The sequence below is a fragment of the Schistocerca cancellata genome, chromosome 4 (genome assembly GCF_023864275.1).
Source record: "Schistocerca cancellata isolate TAMUIC-IGC-003103 chromosome 4, iqSchCanc2.1, whole genome shotgun sequence".
NCBI lineage: Eukaryota > Metazoa > Arthropoda > Insecta > Orthoptera > Acrididae > Schistocerca > Schistocerca cancellata.
In genome coordinates this window covers 30,835,212-30,859,266 of record NC_064629.1, presented here as the reverse complement: position 1 = coordinate 30,859,266, position 24,055 = coordinate 30,835,212, and the positions used below count along the sequence as shown (strand labels likewise).

Here is a 24,055-nt window from a genome sequence, read left to right as displayed (position 1 = left end):
TGAATACAAATGACATTCAAGTACAACGTAAAACTTATCTTTGTCTACTGTTACCTTTACTAACTACTAACTGATGTACTGTGGTCCAATCAGGTCTGGTTCAAGACCAGTTTTCCCATACAAATGACTTTTCACTTGGTGCCCCATTCCCCTCATAAACTTTCATCAGTGTCAGTTTTCACTGCTAACTGTGATATGCACAGTATAAAAATCTTGCACTTCAATGCACCTGGTGCCCCTCTCAGCTTGGTGTCCCAAGCAGCTGTTACTAATTCTGATATGTCCTGTATAGAAATCTTGCAATTGTGCTGCCTCTTGCAACCATTTCAGCTTGAACCCCAAGCAGTGGCTTGTGTTGCTTGGGCCTTAAATCAGCCCAGGGTGGAATTGAGTAGAAAATATTTCAAAATAAAACCTTGTTGTTCCTCTATACTGTCATAAAGCTTTACAATGTTGTGTTACAAAATATAGTTATAGTTCACTGGTGAAACAGCTTCAATAATCTGTAATTACCCTATACATCTGAATGGAGAGTGTATGCCATTTACTAGAGAAATCATACAGTAGTCCTACACCATACTCATACAGTATCCTCTATTTCTTTGACAAATTCCTCATTTTCTGTAATTTTCTTGAGGAAATTTCTTCTGTCAGATTGAACAGTTTTATTAGTAGTGAACTGTGCCTTCAAATATAGTGATTAAGCAGCACTGGCAGCAATCTCAGGTCTCCATTGCCCAGGCTGCCATTCTAGCTGAGAGATGCAGTAACCTACATTTTTACTGTGATCATAAGCATACAGCAGGTGGTATGACTCTGAAATATGCACACTTACAAGTTATTGGTTGTTACGTGCAATACATGCAAAAACCTCCTGGAATCTCTTCTACATCTATATTATTTTTTCTGTATACAGCTAAATCAGTTTCATACACAGTTCACACACAGTCCTCCACATGACACCTTCCCACAGGATTTATTAACTCATAATGGTCTCAGTCCCTTCTGTTACCAATTTGATTTTGCATTAATATTTTTTCAAACATATTAACTTTAAGTTAAAGCTTGGGGTCATCAATTAAAACACATGTAAACAAAATAACGGCACACAAATTAGCATTATTTTCCAAAATAATATGAGGAAAAAGTGATTGCAGAGCCATGTATCTGAAATCTAAGGAGACAGACTTAATATGGACATGCCTAACTGGAAATTAAATAATGGATGTAACATACTGACTATTAATTTTTGCAAATGTTACCACCTATGGCACAAAAGGTGTTCTGTATAATATACAGTATGGAAAGAGGAATAGATGTGTGTACACAAACAACAGTCTGAAAGGTCAATTACTAAAAATAAATAAAGATAAAAATAAGACAGAGCATACAAGAAAAGATAAAAGCCTATGGGAAAAGGTAGAAGGTAAAAATGAAATAAAAGAGAATGAGATTATCTCAAAATACACTGATGTGACAAAATGTGAAACAAAGAAACAAGAATCATGCAGGAAATATACAAAAGAAGGAGTACTAAAATCGGGAACTTAGCAAAAACAGGAAGGACACAAACAGTAAAGACCAGATTGTTCAATGTTAGCATCTGAATGCTAATAATCTATGGCAACATGTGGTGAAACATGCATCTAATTTTCTACTACTTCACTAGAAGTCTAAAGAGGATGCTGCATGTTACAGCAGTGTATAATAACATTCCAGGGGAATTAAGTGGATAAGGGCCACCAAGGATGCAGCATTTGAAAATACACAGCTAATTATTCATTTCATCATTACTTTTATATCATTGCCATAAAAGAGAAACATCTTACCACTGAATACACTGCAGAAATTTTTCCTGAGTCCTCAAGTTTATCTGGTATTTCATTTGCATTGTATGTACTTTCATCAGCTGAATAAATCACTTTAGCTATAACGTTTCTGTTAATTTCAGTTCTGTTGACCTTCTGACCCTATGTGGAAAAACAATTACAATTACTATAGAATCAGAAAAACATTCATGAGTTAACTCTCCTACTTATGTGAATAACAGTGTCATTTGTAGTGTAATTTTGTTCTGTGTGCTGGCACAGAACTTCACACAGCACAATGTGTACATTATTACAAAACTACCACATCTACAGACCAAAAGGTTTCACAATACTGAACAACACAACAGTTTTACTTAAGTCACATGGCAACTTCCTATGAAGCACTATGTGAGAAAATGATGACAATTCAGCAGACAGTGTTTAGTATTACAGAGAATGAGAAGCATTCAGTTCTGGTTGTGATGTCACACATCTCAATGCTAGTATGGTATGAAGGTAAGTGCCAGGCTTCAAATCATAATGTCCAAGGTATGATCGCAAAGTGGTCCTACACCGCCTTTCTTGCCATTTATCTGTGACAGTTCTTTGTATATTCAAAAAATCAAGCTGAACTGCTGTCAGATTCTATATTAGATGTTAAACTGTGAGCCCACTACAGCTGGCTGGGTGAGCCCACTCAAGCCAGAAGGAAACAACATTGTACTAATTCCAGTAAGATCTGGTAAGACAAAGTGCAGCTCTAGCACACCATGTTCAGGAATGACTTGCTTCATTAAACAAGACTATCCTGTCAAATACATAATGTAATGACAATATGATTCAGCTCAGTAAAGTAAGACATATCACAGCTGGACAAGTGGAAGAGTGGACAACCCAGCAAGGCTACTGGCGTGAGATCTACTAATTTTATTGCCAGGTTTATTTCAACTTTTATTGTAATACTGCATTTATTTCTTTTTATAATAACTGTAATCCCTTTGCGCAGATCCAAATTTATGTCACTTCTTATAAAAGCAGTCAATATGTCACTGGAAACTGCTATGGCAGTTGTCCATAGAGGTCACCAGCAGTGACCACATTATTTCACTGTGCCTCATCATGGGCACAAATCAGGTGACAAAATGACATCATCCCACTTTGACAGCCGAGGGACATGTATTATTGCCAGCAGCCTCAGCCAATCGTACAGATTAAATGTATCAAACATTTTCACTAATGCCTTTATGGAAAAAGTACAGAAGAATTACTGCACCCATATGCAGCTGCCGAACTAAACCTACAGTAGTGCTGAAGTCCTAGCTTATATAACTATTACAGTAATTCAGGGAAGAAAGATCAGCATGTTAAAAAGTTATCCTGCCTCATACAGGATACAATGGTCAGTACAGCAAACAGAAACATTTAAAACAGAACACAGTATACCAAGCTTTCAGAACAGTAAGTTCCTTCTTCAGAGAAGAAATAGCAATCAGTTGGGGGTGGTTGGAAATAGCAGTGAGGGGCCAGAGAACTTTGTCCACAGACTTAGGTGCTTCCATCTATTATGAGGAAATAAGGGGAAAATGAGGAAAAAGATACCAAAGGTAGTTGGAAGTCAAAGATATTTGAATAGGTTTTTGCCTATTTGTGATTTTAACAGGCTTCCGAACTGACTGTTCCTTTCTATACCATACAAGAATGCAATGGTGAGAATAAAATTGTAGTTCAAGGGGAAAGTACTAACATCCAGAATTGTGATGATGAGGACATAAAGCATATCACAGAACTAGATTCAATGCACATCATGCTCCACAGCCACTGAATAATTCATAAATCAACTCATTCTTCTTCACCACAGCCGCTAATTTAGTGTTTCGTTCCACTAGCAGTTATGAGCACATTATGTTCAGGTGGCAGACATGTGCAGTAATATTACAGCAAGATCTTGTTTACATGCTCTTCACAGCTCCAAAAGAAAAATGTGCATTAAACAGGACAACATCTTAACCAAGAAGAGATTTTCAGTGACATATTGCCCTGCTTCTGTAAGGAGTAACGTAAATATGGATCTACAAAAAGGTATTTCATATATTATAAAAAGAAATAAATGAAAAATTACAATCAGAGTTTAATTAATTAACATAATAAAATTGTTGTGCCTCATGCTACTGCCCCAGGCAGGTTGTCCACCATTACTGATGGTGGTATGTCAACACAGTCTACACCTGTGTGTGGCCCCAAGCGGTGAGCATTTTGGCAGTTGTCCACGGAGGTTGCCAGCAGCAATTACACTATTTCGTCACACTTCATCACAGGCACCAGTCAGGCAAGGTGATGAAATTGACCCACTTGGGTAGCCAACGAACGTGACACACATTATCACTAACAGCCTCATCCAATCATCGTGTTACGTGATCAATTTGCACAGCTTCATAACTTGTGCCCCAGTGAGTCAGCAGAAGATTTCATCATCCAGTGGAGCCAAGAATTCATTTTCAGCAGTTCTCCAACTCTTCACTGGCAGCAACGGAGTTCATCGAGAGCACATAAGCCATACATTCCAGTGTTTGTGCTTAGCACCAGTCTGATGAGAGCAGCCACCAGTTGGAGGAGGAGTTGTAACATCACCACCAAACAAAGCAAAGTCTCCAAAGTGGATACTGCAGAGTTTTTCCATGAATTTCCTGCCAGCCTTCATCGTCAGAGTCATTAACCTCGATGTTTGCCCCTACACATGTCTATGACAAATATTTTGTCCAGTCCATTGTGTAAACTATAAAAACATTTCCCCAAAAATTCCAAAATATGCTACCTTAAAAACTTCAGCTTCTGTAACCAATTTTCAGTGACCTGACAATTCACAGAATCCCACGCAGCTGGAATAAAGCTCAATATATCGAGGAGATTCAGCAACTTCTCAGATTATGGCACATTAATGTGTTGTAGATACTGCTGAACAATGCACTTCCAATAATTTCGTTTTGACACTTTTATAATTCCTTGATCTGTGAGATGAAGTTTGCTGGTTGTATTATGAGGGAGGAGATTATACACCTGTCATCCAGGCTCATCACTGATTTTTACACTTGCATCGCAACAAACACATTTTTGAAGCAAGGAGGATTTTCAGCTTTACCAATGATGAGCAACTTCAGTTTCCACATCCCAACAGCACTGGCAGTAGCGAGTAGCGTCACTTCATATTTACAGAGCTTCCCACCATGGCAAGATTCACTTTATGCAATATAAGACTCATCAGTCATAAGTTTGAAAAACAGTCCATATTTGTTGGAATTAAATACGTAACACTTTTCCATATCACACCATCAAGTCTGCTACAATTTTCCTGGTCCAGCAGGCCTGCTAAATCCACAGAGCCAAGCTGCAAATGTAGCAAAATTTTCTATTTTCATCTTGCTTGCAGTTCTTTAAGCCGGAGTATCCACAGATTAAAAACATTTTCAGCTCAACATTTCTCACACATTCCACTTTTGGCACTTTGTTGCCTTTTCATAAGCAATTTCTTCATGCTCCTTCTGTTTGCTAGCAAATGCCTCATAATTTTGCTGATGGCATCACAAAAGACTGCAAAAATTATTTTTGTGGCAGTTGTATGTTACAAGCACCTGGTCAAATTTGTAATTATAATTTCCTATGGTTTCATGACAGAGCTTCATTGTACTAGGACAGCACCTACACTGAAATTTGGAAATTTGTGGTAAGGTCCTATGGGACCAAACTGCTAAAGTCATCAGTCCCTAGGCTTACACACTACCATATTTACTCAAATCTAAGCCGCACTCGAATCTAAGCCGCACCTGAAAAATGAGACTCGAAATCAAGGGAAAAAAAATTACCCGAATCTAAGCTGCTCCTAAAATTTGAGACTCAAAATTCAAGGGGAGATAAAAGTTTTAGGCCGCATCTCCAAATCGAAACAAAGTTGGTCCATTGTAATATGAGAGACTATTTAGGTCGAATGAATGACGATACAGCTACAGTAGTTTGGTTCGAGTCGTAAGCTTAGCAGTTAAGCTTTACCGGGTAGCCATTGCTATGTGTCAGGCGCTCCGTCCGTATTTATACAGGTACCCTTCCTTTTTCACGTGCTTTGTCTGGTTTGAATTGATTGCTTATTTTTCTTTGATCTGATAAGCGCAGTTTTCTTTGTTATAAGTGTTTACGTCACTCTAAGCTGAAAATGCATTACTGTACTGTGTCATGCATTGTTTGTCGCATTCTGATAGTGTGTGTTTACGGCTTGTCGCCGCTCGCGGCATGGCTTGCTTTTGTGCGCGCTACCGCCACTTACAATTAAAAAAAAAAAAAAAAAGAGAGGAATTGTCTCATTAGCGAAACAATGGCAAGAGACTGCCATTTGTTGTTACTTACACTGCTGCTTTCTTTGATAATGATCAACAAGAACCAAATAATAGACTGCGTATGATAGATGATGTTCTGAACGAGAGTTTAGCGAAAATTTTTCTCCATTTGAAAATCTTTGCAGGCGCCTCTTTAGCACATTACATTCTGCACAGAAATTAGAGTCATCTCAGATTTAAAAATCTAGTCAATTGCCGTGCTTCATTTCTGACTATATCACTGTTAAGCATAAGAATAATACGAATATAAACATGACATGATATGTATATTCTTCTGCGTTTGCTGTTGTCTCACTCTAGTTTTGTGGTTTATTAGGCAGGCAGGATTTAAATGAGATAGCAGCAAACACGAAACAATACACGGCAAAATGTTTATATTCGTATTATTCTTAAGGTGACAAGAATACTGCATCTGATTCACAATTTATAAAAGTTCCTATTAGCAACCATCTCTTCTCACAGATAGGAAAAAATCCAGAACGTAGAGTTGGCCATATTGACAAACATCCCAAACAGTCTTGCCAGTCGGGTTTTCGTAGCACATTGAAATGCTACTACATTCAAAGATGAACAATATGGAATTTGTATTTACTTCGTTGGATAATGTATGAAAATGCAGTGGTCGAAACTCGGGGCGGAGAAAAAAGTTCGTCTTCCACCTTTTTCTTTTTAAATTTATTTACTGACGCAGAGGTTTTGGCGCCAGTATTTATCTCTGTGCCTACAAAGCATGCCTGTGTAGCGCTACATATATTCGACGGCAGAAATACGTTATGGCAGCACCCACCAACATTTTTCAGAACTTCCGCTTGCTTTGCACTCGATTCTAAGCCGCAGGCGGTTTTTTGGATTACAAAAACCGGAAAAAAAGTGCGGTTTAGATTCGAGTAAATACGGTACTTAATCTGACTTAAACTAACTTAAGCTAAGGACAACACAGACACCCACACCCGAGGGAGGACTCGAACCTTCGATGGAGATAGCCGTGCAAACTGCGGCAAGGTGCTTTAGACCGCACAGCTACCTACACTGAAGCCTAACAACAAGTAGAGGAGTATATTCTCTTAACAAAACAACAAGTGCAGTACAACTCTACAAAAGGAAACTGCTTTGCATATTATGTTTATATTAGCTGCCAACCAAAAACATACTAGGTTTAATGCTTTGTAGATGAGTAGATATGCTCCAATGCAGTTGGTGTTCCAGTATAAAGGAACTCATCAACATCACCACAGATAATCGCATGCAAGAATGTTTCTTGTACCAATTTCATTATATAACATTACAATGTATGCTTGTCACCTGAAGATGAACATAATACGATCATGTATGTTAGTAGAAGAAAAAATTAGCAGTTGTTACCAACTTTGACTCCATAGGGTACTGTAGTGTACAACGACTGTATATTATGGTAGGTAAGGATAGGAATACAGCAATCAGTCACAATCGGTTTTTTATTACTCTAGCTGAAATCAGTATATGCAAGAATAATAGCAAACCAATGGGATTGCAACTGATTGCTGTACTCCTATCCTTCCTTACCATTAGCAGTTGTGGCAAACAAAAATATGTTTGTTTATTTATTTAGCTGCTGTATATTTGTGAGTCTTCTAGAGCTTAGGAGCAACAAAGCAGCAGCAGATACATGTCAGTAACATCCTGTTTGAAGTGAAATGTGAGATTGGAACCCATGTGCATGGAAATTGACTGTGATCTGAACACAGGCCTTATACCACTGGCCACATACATTTGTTATCTCCTACAGTAATATTAATGAAATGAGGAATGAAATTTAAAAGAAATGTTAATAGTTGAAGTTTATTACACACTGATTTGAACAATTATTTAAATTAATGGAACCAAAACTTACTGAACTGTAACTTCTTTTTTTAAATTTACTAGCAGAGAAAACCAGCATTGGCCAGGCATTTATTTATAGCTGTGCGTCCATGCCCGTACAGCACAGCATCTGCTCTTGTGCTTAATGTTCACGATGACGTATCTCCAAAACTATGTTTTCTTATGCAGGTCATGGCAACTTGAGTGTATCTGTGCACGTGTCTCGGACTTGCTATGTATGATGAGAGTAAGATTAGCATTGTTCCAACGTTGTCAATGTTTCTGTCATTTATGACAGCAACTCAAAGGTGGACGATTTCTTCCGTGTGTAGTTGCTTCTGATTCAGTCTTATGTAAAGCATCTTTTCCACTTCTATTTTTTCACACATATCTACCAGGCAGCGTCACTGAATATTAAGCAGTAAGCACCAAACTCCTTGAAAGTGACTTTTTTTGTTTGTTTCTACACCTGTTTAATGTTGGATTTCTTTTACAGTAAAATGATACCTGTCCTCTCTGCACAGAAATATTAATGGATATTGGAGGGCATCATGGTGTGTCTCTGCAATTCTTTGCAGTCCTCCTCTTCTTAGCTGTATGATTATGTCACAGATTGTGTTTTCATTGTCCACAATCACGATGGTGACATCATCTATTTGAGGTGCATTACATCGACGTTCGTGTTCTCCATGTGGTCTTTTGTCGGCTGAAATTATAACTTTATAGTAACCAGAAATCGTTTAGTCTAGTGCTGTTTTGAATATGCGAATCAACTGACTGTATTTGTGTAACATCCTCTGTACATCTTTGACTACATCCCGCGTCAATCCTCTAATATTTGTGCATAGTTGACCAATTTCTGTTTCTTCATTTCCAATTAAATATACTTGCAGAAATTTATGATCTTCGTTGGGTAGTGGTAATAATGATCGCATGTTGTGACAGATTTGTCCTTGGATGGAAAAAGACATAATCGATTTCATCTCTGTTAGTGTTGATTGAAGTGACACCGAAAGTAATCATTTAGAAGTAGGTGATGTAGGCTTTTATATTTTGAAGAAAGTGTTTTGATCCTACAGTTTCCCTGGTCATGTAATGTAAAACTTCCAGCCGAGGTGCTTCCAGTGGTGGTAATCAAATTTTTCCATTCATGCAACAGAATCCTGGTGTTTCTCTACTGAATTTTTTCACATTGCAAAAGTAGCAGACGTTATCCATTTTTCCAATTATGACGTGTTTGTGTTTGTTACATTCTTTTGTTGGGTCACAGTGGAATGCTTCATTTGTTAGGTTGTACTGTTATCCTCGTCCGCACTTCTCGTAGGGTGATATTTTCATGGCTGGCTTTAGTTTGCAGTCTTTTATTATAAGATTGTGTCACAATTCTTGAGTCTTCAATCCGTTCATTTTGCTATTCTTCCATTTCTCTGCTTCTCACAGTTCTCATTGTTGTTCGTTGGGAACTTAAACGTGCTTCACGGTCTTCGCCTGTTTCTTGTTTTGCTGTTCTTTTTGTTTTCACTGTTTTACTTCAGAACTGGCTAGATCTCCTGCTCTTTTATGTTTGGGCATTGTCTAAAATATAAACCAAATCAACTTTTTATTGACAAATACACTAGGTATGCTTCACACACTCCTGATGTTTTATTTTCGATTTATATTCAGTCACTGTACCGCTTTGTTTTTATTCACTCACTGCACTACGTTTTTGGTTTCTCCCTTTGTCACTGATAAGAAAATGACGTCCAAGCCACAATGGGTCTTGCTTTATACACCCATACCAATGAGCAGCCCCACCAGTGGCGAAACATTTGAGTGTGTTCTGTAATGACCCTCAATGATCTGGGATGTTTCTGAACATTCTGGAATCTTCCCAAATGTTTCAAACTATTCCCAAATATTCCAGAACATCCCATATCATTGTGGAACATTCCGGAACATTCTAGAATGTTGTGGAATGCTCTCACATACTCTCGAATGTTCTGGATGTTCTCGAATACTATTGAATGTTCTGGAATGTTCCAGAAGTTTCTAGAGGGAGAAACTTCATGGCCCTTATATCTTCAAAAGCATGCCCTTAAGGGGGGTAGGACAGCAAACGGGCTGACTTGGAGCAGGAGAGGCACCACAGGACATTTTAATTTCCAATGTCTATACTTTTACAAATTAATTCATAAAACTTTGTCAGCATGACCAGGAAGGATTCAGAATTCACACTCATAGCAGTGGAAGTTTGAAAACATAACAAAGTAATTTTTTTTTACATGTGAAATTTCATCATTTTTTTCACTTACTAATGGCAGCATTTGTTGCTATAGGTACACTTTTCTTCATAAGTAAGAGATGGTTCAATGAATTTTGCACAGCATGCAAACCATTCTTAAAGGTGTATGAAACTCTAAAATTTTCCAAATCTATTAAAAACTGTGGTAAAAATTGAGGTAATTAACTACAAAATTTGTGTTTTTTCTAAGCACAAAGTTTAAAATACAATAGATCATTTGTTTTTTCATAAATTAAATAAATTCTACAGTTTCATACACCTGTATGTATGGTATGTACACTGTGCAAAATTCATCGAAGAATCTCTCTAACTTATGAAGAAAAGTGTACCTATAGCAACAAATGCAGCCATTAGTAAGTGAAAAAATGATGAAATTTCACACGTAAAAAAAAATTATTTTGTTATGTTTTCGAACTTCCACTGCAATGATCCTGAATCCTTCCTGGTGATGCTGACAAAGTTTTATGAATTTAATTGTAAAAGTATAGACACTGAAAATTAAAATGTCCTGTGATGCCTCTCCTGCCCCAAGTCGGCCCGTTTGACATCCTACCCCCCTTAAGGTAAAAATGGGAACCTTCTTCATGGATGGGGGATACAGGGCTGCCACACCATACAACTCCCTCCATCGTACTGGGACTCATTTCTGAGTTTTAGTGGCACACGAACTGTACACTTACTTTTATAATATAATATTGATTACATCTTGATCAATTTAAACCGATATTCAGCAAATACCAAATGTGTGTGTGGTGTGTGTGTGTGTGTGTGTGTGTGTGTGTGTGTGTGTGTGTGTGTAATACCTGATAAAGTACAAAACAACACCAGTTGAGGTAATTAGTGGATTATGATCATATCCTGATATTTAAAACATATCATGTGTATTTGCTGCTTTGTGCAAAATTAATTCATGACAAAAAGTATGGATTGTAATGAAAGGGGTTTTAAGTTATCACACACACGTACTGAGTGGCAAGGAATAATAATAATAATAATAATAATAATAATAATAATAATAATAAGATGCATTTTGATCATTGTAGAGCAGCTTAGTTTACAAATAAACAGTTACTTAACAAAAGCACATATGTTTGCAAGAATGGTAAATTACCTTTCCTTATTAATTTAAAACACGATTCCTGTAATTATGAACATTTGAGACATCATTCAAGAAGACTTAGACATCATTAGAACTGTCTGTGCAGTTCTTGCAATGTGTTTGTTTGCCTGTTTCTCTTATTTATTTTGTTACTAGTGGCAGATGAACTGAGAAGACTACAAGCAGCTGGGTGAAAGAGTGAGTGAGTTAACTGTATATACTCACCAGAAGTGACACAATTTGGTCATTTTACAGGATAATTCTGGCTAAATTTTGAGAAACGATAAGAAACAGACCTGCCAATGGTACAATTTAGAGTCAGCCTCAACTGGGCCAATTTAAAGGCAAACTAGGATGAAACCAGGTCCAGTATTTTAAAAACAAGTATTTTACTGCAGCATTTCTTTGTGCAGAAAAATAAAGCCAGTAATAGTAAAACAGCAAGTAAGTTATCAGGTACAAAAAAGAAAAAAGTAAGGTAAATGTGTCACACTGTATCTCATTCAGATTCATGAAACTTCCACATAAAAGACAGTGGAGAAACTAGACTAAGAAACATCAGGTGATGGTGATTGCATTGAATGAAGAGATTAGAAACTAAAGTTCAAAGTAAAAGTTAACATTCATTCATTCATTGGGATGCATGCCAGAAATGCAAGGTTGTGTATCAACAGATGGCTTTGAGTACTCAATGAAAGAAGAGCAAGATGTTATTTTTCACTGTGGTGGATCAAAGATAATTTCTCAAGTCCCCAGTGTTCTGGTTCTGAACACAATAAAAGACACGGCCGTACATGCAGCTTACTACATCACTCCTACCTTGGGAAGGGGGGGAGGAGAGCAACCACAGGCCAACTCCTCTGCAGCATGCACATTGTTGCCACATCCATATTGCACGAAGAAGTTGTCTTGGGTGCGAGCAGTTTCTGGTCCACGCGAATCAGTGAGTAAGAATGGAAGTGGTGCGAGTGAAGACAAGCGCACCTTTTGCCCCTCCACGAGAGCAGGCGGACAACGTCAGCACCTGATACCCAGAGGTCATATCAGTGTCGGACTCTTTTCTAGGTGCTGTGAGGAGGGGAACCGAGGCATCTGGAGGTAACATATGTGGCGCCCACCGGTGGATGACAGACATAAGTGTCAGTGTCGACAGCACCTGCATCAGTGTAGAAGGTACCAGTGGGCGTGCCAATAATGCCCTAACATCCCTTTCTGCATGACAAGGCACTGCAGGGGTGCCGAGAGGTCAAGCCGCATTGTCTGTATGGGGCTGGTCCACTGGCGGAGCAGACGGAGACAACATCGGGAGGGTGGGCGGGCACAGCGTGGGTGGCATGCTGCCCACCCTGAACTGTGAAGACAGTGGGAGAGGTGTCCACTTGGTGGTCTGCAGGGAGGGGTCTGTGCCCAACCAAGGGCACAGGTGGTTTAGTGGAGGGCCACAAGGCACCTGTCGATACATACTACGAACACATGGCACCCGAGCTGGCTGTGGATGATGCCTGGAATCTAACGTAGATGTTTCTGAACCTCAGGACCCAGACTGCCAGCCTGAAGTTCCGGGTGCAATCTGTGATAACACCGTTACCGCTGCACAATGCCTATTCAACTGCAGCAGATGAAGCGGCGTCCATAGCAGCCCGATTGGAGTAGCTCTGTAAGAACTAAGAAAAAACATATGGGCCTCTGCAAATTCCATGACACATCTGCACATCTGCATTTTGAAAGTTTATATGAAAATTTCTGCCTCGCCACTGGATTCAGATGAAAGGGAGTTGCTACGACATGGTGGTTGTCATTTCATGAACAAATATCTTTAAAGGACTGAGCCAATAATTGAGGACCATTGTCTGAAACTACTATATAAGTTAGGCCTTCGACAGAAAAATATTTTGACAGGGTCTTGTCAGTCACGTTTGCTGTAGTAGCTGGACAATACGCGACAGAAGGAAACTTGCAAAATGCATCAACGACCAATAATCAAAAAGTGTCTAGTGCACGGTGTCACCTGGTGATCTTAACACTAGTTGCAGGCTGGAGGCTCCCCAATGACACTGACAAAACAGGCCTCAGCCTCCTTACGCAATGTTGCTGGAATCATAACACTGACAATATCCCTTCCATCAACAAGAGAATGACACCATCTAACATGGAAAGGCAATAACTGAAATTACAGAAGTTCTGCAATGGATCGGATGCCCAGTCTGGTGGAGAGTCAGGCCACCCATGTCATAACTGTACACCAATTATTTAAGCACTGGGTTTACAGCTACTGTAGATGCAATTGTGGAGCTAGTAATGTAGAAACCATCTCTAGTCAATTTATGCTCTCCCTGAAACTCTCCACAACCTCTGGTTCTGTCAGTTTATCCAGGTCCCATCTCCTTAAATTCCCACCTTTTTGTAGTTTCTTCAGTTTTAATCTATAGTTCATAACCAATAGATTGTGGTCAGAGTCCACATCTGCCCCTGGAAATGTCTTACAATTTGAAACCTGGTACCTAAATCTCTGTCTTGCCATTATATAATCTATCTGGACCCTTCCAGTATCTCCAGGCTTCTTCCATGTATACAACCTTCTTTCAGCGACTTGCTCTTTCATTCATTACCCCCATTCCATATTCACCTACTATGTTTCCTTCTCCCCCTTTTTCTACTGTCGAATTCCAGTCACCCGTGACTATTAAATTTTCGTCTCCTTTCACTATCTGAATAATTTCTTTTATCTCATCATACATTTTATCAATGTCTTCGTCATCTGCAGAGCTAGTTGGCATAAAAACTTTTACTACTGTGGTAGACGTGGGCTTCGTGTTTATCTTGGCCACAATAATGCGTTCACTATGCTGTTTGTAGCAGCTTACCCGCACTCCTATTTTTTTTTTATTCATTATTAAACCTACTCCCGCATTGCCCCTATTTAATTTTGTATTTATAACCCCGTATTCACCTGACCAGAAGTCTTGTTCCTCCTGCCACCGAACTTCACTAATTGCCACTATGTCTAACTTTAACCTAGCCATTTCCCTTTTTAAATTTTGTAACCTACCTGCCCGATTAAGGGATCCGACATTCCACGCTCTGACCCATAGAACGCCAGTTTTCTTTCTCCTGATAACAACGTCCTCCTGAGTAGTCCCTGCCAAGAGATCTGGATGGGGGACCATTTTACCTCCAGAATATTTTGCCCAAGAGGACGCCATCATCATTTAACCATACAGTAAAGCTGCATGTCCTCGGGAAAAATTACGGCTGTAGTTTCCCCTTGCTTTCAGCTGTTCGCAGTACCAGCACAGCAAGGCTGTTTTGGTTAATGTTGCAAGGCCAGATCAGTCAATCATCCAGACTGTTGCTCGTGCAAGTACTGAAAATGCTGCTGCCCCTCTTCAGGAACCACACATTTGTCTGGCCTCTCAACAGATGCCCCTCCGTTGTGGTTGCACCTACGGTACGGCTACCTGTATCGCTGAGGCACGCAAGCCTCCCCACCAACGGCAAGGTCCATTGTTCATGGGGGGGCGATATAAGATGAACCTTAACAAAAGCAAGATATAAGATGAACCTCAACAAAAGCAAGACAAAGATAATGGAATGCAGCCTAATTAAATCAGATGATGCTGAGGGAATTAGTTTAGGAAACAAGACACCTAAATTAGAAACAAGTTTTGCTATTTGGGCAGCAAAAAACTGATGATGAGCAAAGTAGGCAGGATATAAAATGTAGACTGGCAATGGCACAAAAAGCATTTCTGAAGAAAAGGAATTTGTTAACATTAAATATAGACCTAAGTATTATAAAGTCTTTTCTGAAGATATTTGTCTGGAATGTAGTCGTGTATGGAAGTGAAACATGAACGATAAACAGTTTAGACAAGAGGAGGATAGAAGCTTCTGAAATGTGATGCTACTGGAACTAAATTTTAGGACATGACATGGGTGCAATTGGGATGATAAGAAGACAACAAACTGGACATGTCACCAAAAAGAGAGTAATGCTGGTTCCTGAAATGGGGCTAATTGACACGACAACTATTAAATGTGAGGAGAAACCTGTGATAAACACAAAGCCTTACAAGTTTCAAAATGGTTCAAATGGCTCTGAGCCCTATGGGACTTAACTTCTGAGATCATCAGTCCCCTAGAACTTAGAACTACTTAAACCTAACTAACCTAAGGACATCACACACATCCACGCCCGAGGCAGGATTCAAACCTGCGGCCTTAGCTGTCGCGCGGTTCCAGACTATAGTGCCTAGAACCGCTCGGCCACACCGGCCGGCCCTAACAAATTTCTTTGTCTATCACCCTAAGTGCAACAAAGTGCTGGCGGAGTCATTTTTCATAAGCTTCTCAATCTTCAGCAGAGTCATCGTACAGTACAAACTGCAGTGGGTGCATCTGAGCTTGAACTGTCAATGTAGCCACAAGTTTTTCCAAGGTGGCCGCAGAAGTTCGTGCTGCTGGAAAAGTGACTTAAGTACCACATCCATGGGTGAGTTACATGAAAAAAAGGTCACTAAAGTTGAGCACACAAAAGTTCTACTCATCGTTATTTGCATTCTGGCTCCAAACACAACAGAAGACACAGCTATAAGAAACCAACTATTTATTAAGTCACAGCATAAGTACAATACCAGACCAAGGTCAGCAGCCTCTGGTGGGGGCTCAGAGCAGCCAAACGGTGTGCTACTCAAATAAAAGCACGTATCGACGTACACTGTGGTAGTGATCGCGGAGGTGCAGTAATGTGCGGGTTACTACATCGAGTATAATAAAAGCTTGGGATATGCTACACATTAAAATGGTAACACGGAAAATGTGGAAGTGTCAGCAGAACTGTAAACCACTGTTGCTTTGGTGGTGGGAATTCAAGCTATCTTCTCCTGTCTGTACTGTGTAAGTGAATACTGTCACTGTGCTTGCTGCAAGTTGGGCTAACTTCTCCTGAAAAAGACATCTAACAAACTCAGGCTGTGCACTGTATTCAGGAAGGTGCGAGGTTCAGAATGGTGGTCAGTACCATGTGGTAATCACTACAGAGCTGTTAAGCATGCTTACTCTGGTGACAGTAATATAAAACTGCCTCCCAAGTACAGCATAACCACAAGTTCACAAGCTGTACAAGGCATTCCAAGAAATAGTTGAGACCAAACAGAGACACTGAGTATCATCATAAGCTTTCAATTTCTGGCTAGAAAAAGCTAATGCACTGCCAACCTATGTGCAAGAGAGGTAAAGTATCCTGGCTGGCACTACCTCCATTCTTAACTTTAACTGAGGAAACTAGTGAGATGCTGGTGAAAATTATTGCAAATAAAATGAGTAAAAGATACTTTGTGTTGGTTGGTTGGTTGGTTGGTTTAGAGGCGGGAGAAGGGACCAAACTACAAGGTCATCAGTCCCTTGGTCCTAATAAAACAATTCCACAAGTCTGAGAATAAAACTGACAAAACATATAACACAAAACGGAAAGAAAGGAAAAGCCACAAGAACGAAGGGAAGGCAACGAACACTAATAGGAACAAAAGCGGACAAGAAAACAACAGAGATGCTAGAAACAGAAGAGAGTAAAACATGAAAGCAGATTACAGAGGCTGGCCAACCACGAGAATAAAAAGGGAAAGCCAGCCACTCTGCAATACATTAAAACCTGCACCCTAAAAGCACTAGGGTGGAGGACGCAGAGGGACAAAGGACATGCGCTAAAACCTACATGGAAGTATAAAACCCACTCTCACAGATTAAACTTAAAACTAAAGCTGCTGTGGAGGCATTGCCGCCCAACACAGAAGACAGGGTGCTGGGAACATTAAAAGTCTGCCACAGAGCGGCTAAAAGTGGGCAGTACAGCAAGAGGTGGACAACTGTCATTTGGGAGCCACAGCGACACTGAGGTGGATCCTCGTGACAGAGTAGGTAAACATGCATTAGCCACATATGGCCAATGCGGAGCCGGCAGAGGACAACTGATTCCCTGCCAGAGGCCTGCATGGAAGACTTCCACACATTCATAGTCTCCTTAACGACACGCAGTTTGTTGTGCCTGCTGTTATGCCATTCTGTCTCCCAAAGCTGGAAAGCCCTGCGGTGTAAGACAGTACGCAGGTCAGCTTTGGAGATGCCTATCTCCAGAAGCGGTTTCCGTGTCGCCTGTTTGGCCAGCCTGTCGGCAAGTTCGTTGCCAGGGCTCCGACATGTCCTGGGGTCCACACAAACACCACGGAATGGCGAGACTGTTCCAGGTCGTAGATATACTCCCGAATGGACACTACCAGGGGGTGGCGAGGGTAGCACTGGTCGATAGCTTGTAGGCTGCTCAATGAATCAGCACACAGGAGAAATGATTCGCCAGGGCATGAGCGGATGTACTCAAGAACACGAGATATGGCCGCAAGCTCTGCAGTGAAAACACTGCAGCCAACTGGCAAGGAGTGCTGCTCAATATATCCTCCATGAACATATGCAAAGCCTATGTGACCATCAACCACTGAGCCGTTGGTGTACACCACTTCAGAGCCTCAGAACACATCAAGAATCGAGAGGAAGTGACAACGGAGAGCGGCGGGGTTAACAGAGTCCTTAGGGCCATGCAAAAGGTCCAGATGAAGCTGTGGCCGAGGTGTACACAATGGAGGTATACGTGAAAGGACCCCAAGTAGAGGTGGTAAAGGGAAGGACTCCAGTTCGGAGAGAAGGGTCTGCACATGAACCGCAATCGTTAGCCCTGATCTGGGTCGCCGATGTGGGAGATAGACTGCCGCGAAAGGAGACGGTAATTCGGATGCTCAGAGGAACTATGAATGTGTGGTGCATAACTGGTGAGCAGTTGCACACGTCTGATCTGCAGTGGAGGGACACCAGCCTCCACCAGTACACCGGTCACCGGACTCGTTAAAGCTCCTGTCGCTAATCGAACCCCACAGTGGTGCACAGGGTCGAGTAAATGCAATGCTGTAGGTTCTGCTGAACCATAAATCACACTCCCATAGTCAGTTCGGGATTGGAGAAGGGCTCTGTAGAGCTGCAGCAGCGTAGAGCGATCTCACCCCAGTTGGTGTTGCTCAGGCAACGGAGGGCATTGAGATGCTGCCAGCACTTCTGCTTAAGCTGACGAAGATGAGGGAGCCAAGTCAATCGAGTGTCAAAAACCAGTACTAGAAATTGATATGTCTCCACTACAGTGAGTGGATTGTCATTAAAGTAAAGCGCGGGTTCCGGATGAACGGTGCGATGCCGACAGAAGTGTACGACACACGACTTTGCAGCTGAAAACTGGAAGCCATGGGCTAGAGCCCATGACTGTGCCTTGTGGATGGCTCTCTGGATGTGTAACTCAGCAACAACAGTACTGGCGCAGCAGTATAAAATGCAGAAGTCGTCTACATACAGAGAAGGTGAGACGAACGGCCCATCAGCTGCTGACAGACCGTTAATGGCCACTAAAAATAAAGAGACATTCAATACAGAGCCCTGCAGGACTCCATTCTCCTGGATATGGATGAAACTATGGGAGTCATCAACTTGGACACGGAAAGTACGGAGTGACAGGAAGTTTTGGATAAAAATCGGGAGTGGTCCCCAGAGACCCCACTCATACAATGTGGCAAGAATATGATGTCGCCAAGTCGTGTCGTATGCTTTACGTAAGTCAAAAAAGACGGCAATCAGGTGTTGCCGTCCGGAAAATGCTGCTCGGATGACAGACTCGATGGACACAAGATTATCAGTGGTAGGACGACCCTGGCAGAAGCTGTGCTGACATGGAGCCAGCAAGCCACATAACTCCCAGACTCAGCCTAACCGCCGACATACCATACGTTCCAGCAGCTTACAAAGAATGTTGGTGAGGCTGATGGGCCGATAGCTATCCACATAAAGCGGGTTTTTCCCGGGTTTGAGCACGAAAATGATGGTGCTCTTCCGCCATTGCGATGGAAGGATGCCATCGCACCAGATCCGGTTGAAGTTGACGAGAAGATGTCGCTTGTAGTCAGACGAGAGATGTTTAATAATATGGCTGTGAATCTGATCAGGCCCAGGAGCTGCGTCCGAACAAGGTGCAAGGGCACTGAGGAGCTCCCACTCTGTAAATGGGGCATTATAGGATTCACTGCAGCGCGTAATGAATGACAGGACGTCCCTTTCCAGCCGCCGTTTGAGTGTGCTAAAGGCTGGGGGGGTAATTCTCCGACGCAGAGGCTCGAGCAAACTGCTCAGCAAAGAGCTCGGCAATCACGTTTGCGTGGGTACCTAACTCGCCATTTATGGTAACACCGGGGCAGCTGTTGGGGCCTGGTACCCAAAAAGACGTTTCATCTTTGCCCAGACATGGGAAAGTGTTGTGTGGCACCCAATGGTAGAAACGTATCTCTCCCAACACTTCTTCCATTGTTTGATAAGGTAGCGAACACGAGCACGGAGCCGTTTAAAGGCTATGAGGTGCTCCAGGGAAGGGTGCCACTTATGCCACTGTAGAGCTCGCTGACGCTCCTTAATTGCTTAAGCGCCTTCCGGCGACCACCAAGGGACTGCCCTACGCCTCGGGCACCATGAAGAGCGAGGGATTGTGTTTTCTGCTGCAGAAATAATTGTGCTAGTCATCTACTCAACCATCACATCGATGTTACCGTGTGGGGGAGATTCAGCGGTGACAGCAGAGGTGAAAGTTCCTCAGTCCACCTTGTTCAAAGTCAATTTGGGCAGGTGCCCGTGTTCCTGACGCTGGGGCAGTGACAGGAAGATGGGGATGTGGTCACTACCACACATGTTGTCATATGCTCTCCAGTGGATAGATGGGAGAAGTCCTGGGCTGCAAATTGATAAATTAATGGCTGAGTAACTACCACGAGCCACACTGAAATGTGTGGCGGACCCAGTTTCGACATCTCTGCCTCGGCCAGTAACTATGGTACCACCCCACAAGGGGTTATGGGCATTAAAATCTCCCGGAAGTAGGAAAGGTTTAGGGAGTTGATCAATCAGTGCAACTAATAAATTCAGGGCTACTGCACCATCGGGAGGAAGATATACATTGCAGACAGTAATTTCCTGTCTCGTCCTTATTCTGACAGCCACAGCTTCAAGAGGGGTTTGAAGGGGCACATGTCCACTACAGACTGAGTTTAGGACATAATGCAAACTCCACCTGACACTCGATTATAGTCGCTACTGCTCCTGTAATACCCCTTATATCTGTGGAGGGCAGGGGTCCGCATTGCTGGGAACCAGGTTTCCTGGAGAGCAATCCAGATAGCAGGTGTAAGGCTTCCCAGTTGTCATAGGTCAGCCAGGCAGTGGAAAAAACCGCTGCAATTCCACTGGAGGATGACATCGTGGGACTGGGAAGGCATGGAACATTCAATGAGGCAGTTTACGCCTCAGAGTCACCTGCTGCCACCGATTTATTGCCTGGGCAGTCTATATCCATTGTGTCTGAGAGTCTGGCAAGATCTAGGTCCTCAGCAGACGCCAAAATCTCCACCCCATCCTCAGACGCAGAGCTTTTAGGTAGCCTTGGTGTGGGTGCCACTGCAATTTCCTTGGTCTTAGGAGTTTTCTTTTTGGTTTTCTCTCACTGCTCCTTGGGTTTCCCTGGCTGGGAGGACTTCACTGGCTCATGACCAGCTGCTTTTGGGCTCTTCAGCCACTGGCGGGTGTCCTCTTTCCCACTAGAAGAAAATTGGGGAGGGAGTGACCCAAGGGACCTCTCCCTACTGAGTGAAGCCAAAGATGACTTACACTTCTCCAGCTTAGAAGTGGGGACGGACATCCACGCTGCACGCCGATGGTTGGGGGAGAGGGGTGGGGGGGTGGGGTTGCTCCCCAAGTAGATGGTGCAGGAAGCAACAGGGAGGGAAATGCCCCCCACTATGGAGGCAGGTGTAGTCTTCTGACTCTGAGAGGTGACCTGGGTTCGCGGAGCTGATGGTGCCAGAACTGTTGTAGCGGTGGCGTAAGACAATGTCATACGCAGAGGATACAGGTGTTAAATTTTTTCTTAGCCTCAGTGTAGGTCAATCTGTCCAGGGTTTTGTACACCATGATTTTCCTTTCTTTCTGGAGAATCCTGCAGTCATGCAAGCAAGGCAAATGGTGCTCTCCGCAGTTGACAAAGATTGGAAGCGGGGCACATGGAGTATTGGGATGTGATGGGCGTCCGCTATCTCAGCATGTGACGCTGGAAGTACAGCGAGAAGACACATGGCCGAAGTTCCAGCACTTAAAGCACCGCTTCGGGGGAGGGATACAGGGCTTTACATCACACCGGTAGACCATCGCCTTGACCTTCTCGGGCAATTTATCACCCTCAAAGGCCAAGATCAGGGCACCGGTGGAACCCGATTATCCTTCAGACCCCGGTGGACACGTCGGGCAAAATGTACACCTCGCCGCTCTAAATCAGCGCGCAGCTCATTGTCAAACTGCAAAAGAAGGTTTTGGTGAAATATGATACCCTGGACCATATTTAAGCTCTTATGGGGCATGATGGTTACAGAAACATCCCCCAGCTTGTCACAAGCGAGTAGCTTGTCACAAGCGAGTAGCTTGTCACAAGCGAGTAGCTTGTCACAAGCGAGTAGCTTGTCACAAGCGAGTAGCTTGTCACAAGCGAGTAGCTCCCGTGACGGGGCAGAGGATGCTGTTTTGATCAAGACTGACCCAGATCTCATTTTGGACATGCCCTCCACCTCCCCAAACTTGTCCTCTAAATGCTCAACAAAAAACTGAGGCTTCGTCGTCATGAAAGATTCCCCATCAGCTCTCAAACAAACAAGGTACTGGGGCAAATAAGATCCGCTGCCATCTTTAGCCTGACGTTCCTCCCATGGTGTGGCCAAGAATATCATAGATGGTATTCCTGTATATCCAATTGTAAATAACATAAGATAGCCTAGCATATGAGATTAGGAAGAAGTTCAAGAGTCTGATCAATAACAAACTTATGAGGTCAAATACATGATATGTAATGAAGTGAAGCAGAAAATTAGGGATCCTTGAAATTGGGGAGTTTCTATCTTCTGAGGTCTCGAATATGTACACCAACACACTGATCGAAGAGACAATTCCGATAAAAATAACCTAATTGAGAACAAAAAACCTCAAGAGGCCTGAAATTCATGTGGTTACTGACTTGCTACAGTTAATCACAAATTTCAACTATTTCTGTTGATATGCAAAAGACTGCCTTACAATGAGAAGTCTTCTGGCAAGGATATTGACAGATTTATCTGAATAATTTAGAGTGTAAGTTCTTTAAACAATATAAGTAAACAGCAGAGAAAGTTAAGCATTATTACAGATTGCCAACAACATACTGAAGTTTGAAGGCACTCACAATGTAATAGACATTATGCATGCAAAGTTCAATAGTTCACACACCATAAGATAGAGAAATCAAAAGTAAGTAAGTTTATCAACTACCCAGACACAAAAATTATGAATCTTGGAGACCAACAAAAATTCGGTATTTTTTGTTAACGTACAGCCACACACGTATTGATAACAGTCTTGTCAAAAGGTTGCACATAAAAAAGCATTTTTTTCAATGTACAGTATGTCGCTTAATGAGCTAAGCCTGATGATGCCAAAATTCAGAAAGAGTTAGCCATATTAAAAAAGCTGTCTATTTAAGGAATGGCTTTCCTGGTGACAGGGTTAGGAATGTGTGTACCAAAATATGCAATATCAATGCAAAAACAGTCAAAGAAATCACACTGGTAAAAGACAAACAAATGAGTGACTGTTAGGCACTTGGAATTTGATATGTCATAAACTTACTTGCCCAAGCTGTTAAAAATGGAAATACCATTGCAGTTAACGTATTTATTCAACAAGCAGAAGTTAGAGACATGCCTAACCAGAACTAGGATGATTGTCATACCACGATGCACATTATTCACATTACATAACTTAGTTTCATGTACGTTTCAAACACCATAAGTAAACAGTGAGGCTGATTAATGACACAACTACTGAATATTTTAAAGCAAGCTTCAAAATGTTGACTGGGGTGAAGTTTAGAATGAGCCTAATGTTAACTCTAAATTCAACATACTTCCTTAATGAGCCTGCATCCATTTTAAAAGCATTTTTCCTTTAAAAAAGGCAATGTAATAGTGACAAGTCATTAAAGAAATCTTCAAAATGAAAAAAGGACTTGTACCAAATAGCCAGAAGAAGATCGGATGTTACGGGCGCACAATGTCGAGGTCATCCGCGCAGAACAAGAAATGTCCCAGAAATGCTATATTATTATAAACAGTACTGTAACATATTAAATTGCAAAATATTCAAGAGTGTGCACATCTTCTCTAAAACTGACAAATCAGATAATAAAATAAAATCAATACAAAATATTATTAAAAGAAAGAGACAGGGAAAGAAGCCATAGAAGATGACATTATTTCTTTTAAAGAGAATGGGAGCACTGTAAAAGAAATAAAAAACATTAATCCCGTAACCCCACCTAACATAAGAAAGACCATCACGATTCTAAAAAGTAAAATTTCATATGGGGTGGATAATATCTTCAATACGACACAAAAAAGCTGTGGCTCTATAATATGAAATGTTATTAGTCACTTGTGTAATGCATCAATAACTCAGGGTGTTTACCGAGAAAGATTGAAATATGTCATTGCCA

The 24,055-nt window shown here is 41.6% G+C and overlaps 1 protein-coding gene across 1 annotated transcript in view; it reads right to left on the bottom strand.

The window, feature by feature from the left end:
* The window catches only part of LOC126183471 (protein dispatched), a 188,944-nt gene that overhangs the window by 96,807 nt on the left and 68,082 nt on the right, over window positions 1-24,055 (bottom strand). The window contains exon 4 of the mRNA XM_049925483.1: window positions 1,830-1,970. Coding sequence (XP_049781440.1) covers window positions 1,830-1,970 — 141 coding nt within the window. The remainder of the gene's footprint in view (window positions 1-1,829; window positions 1,971-24,055) is intronic.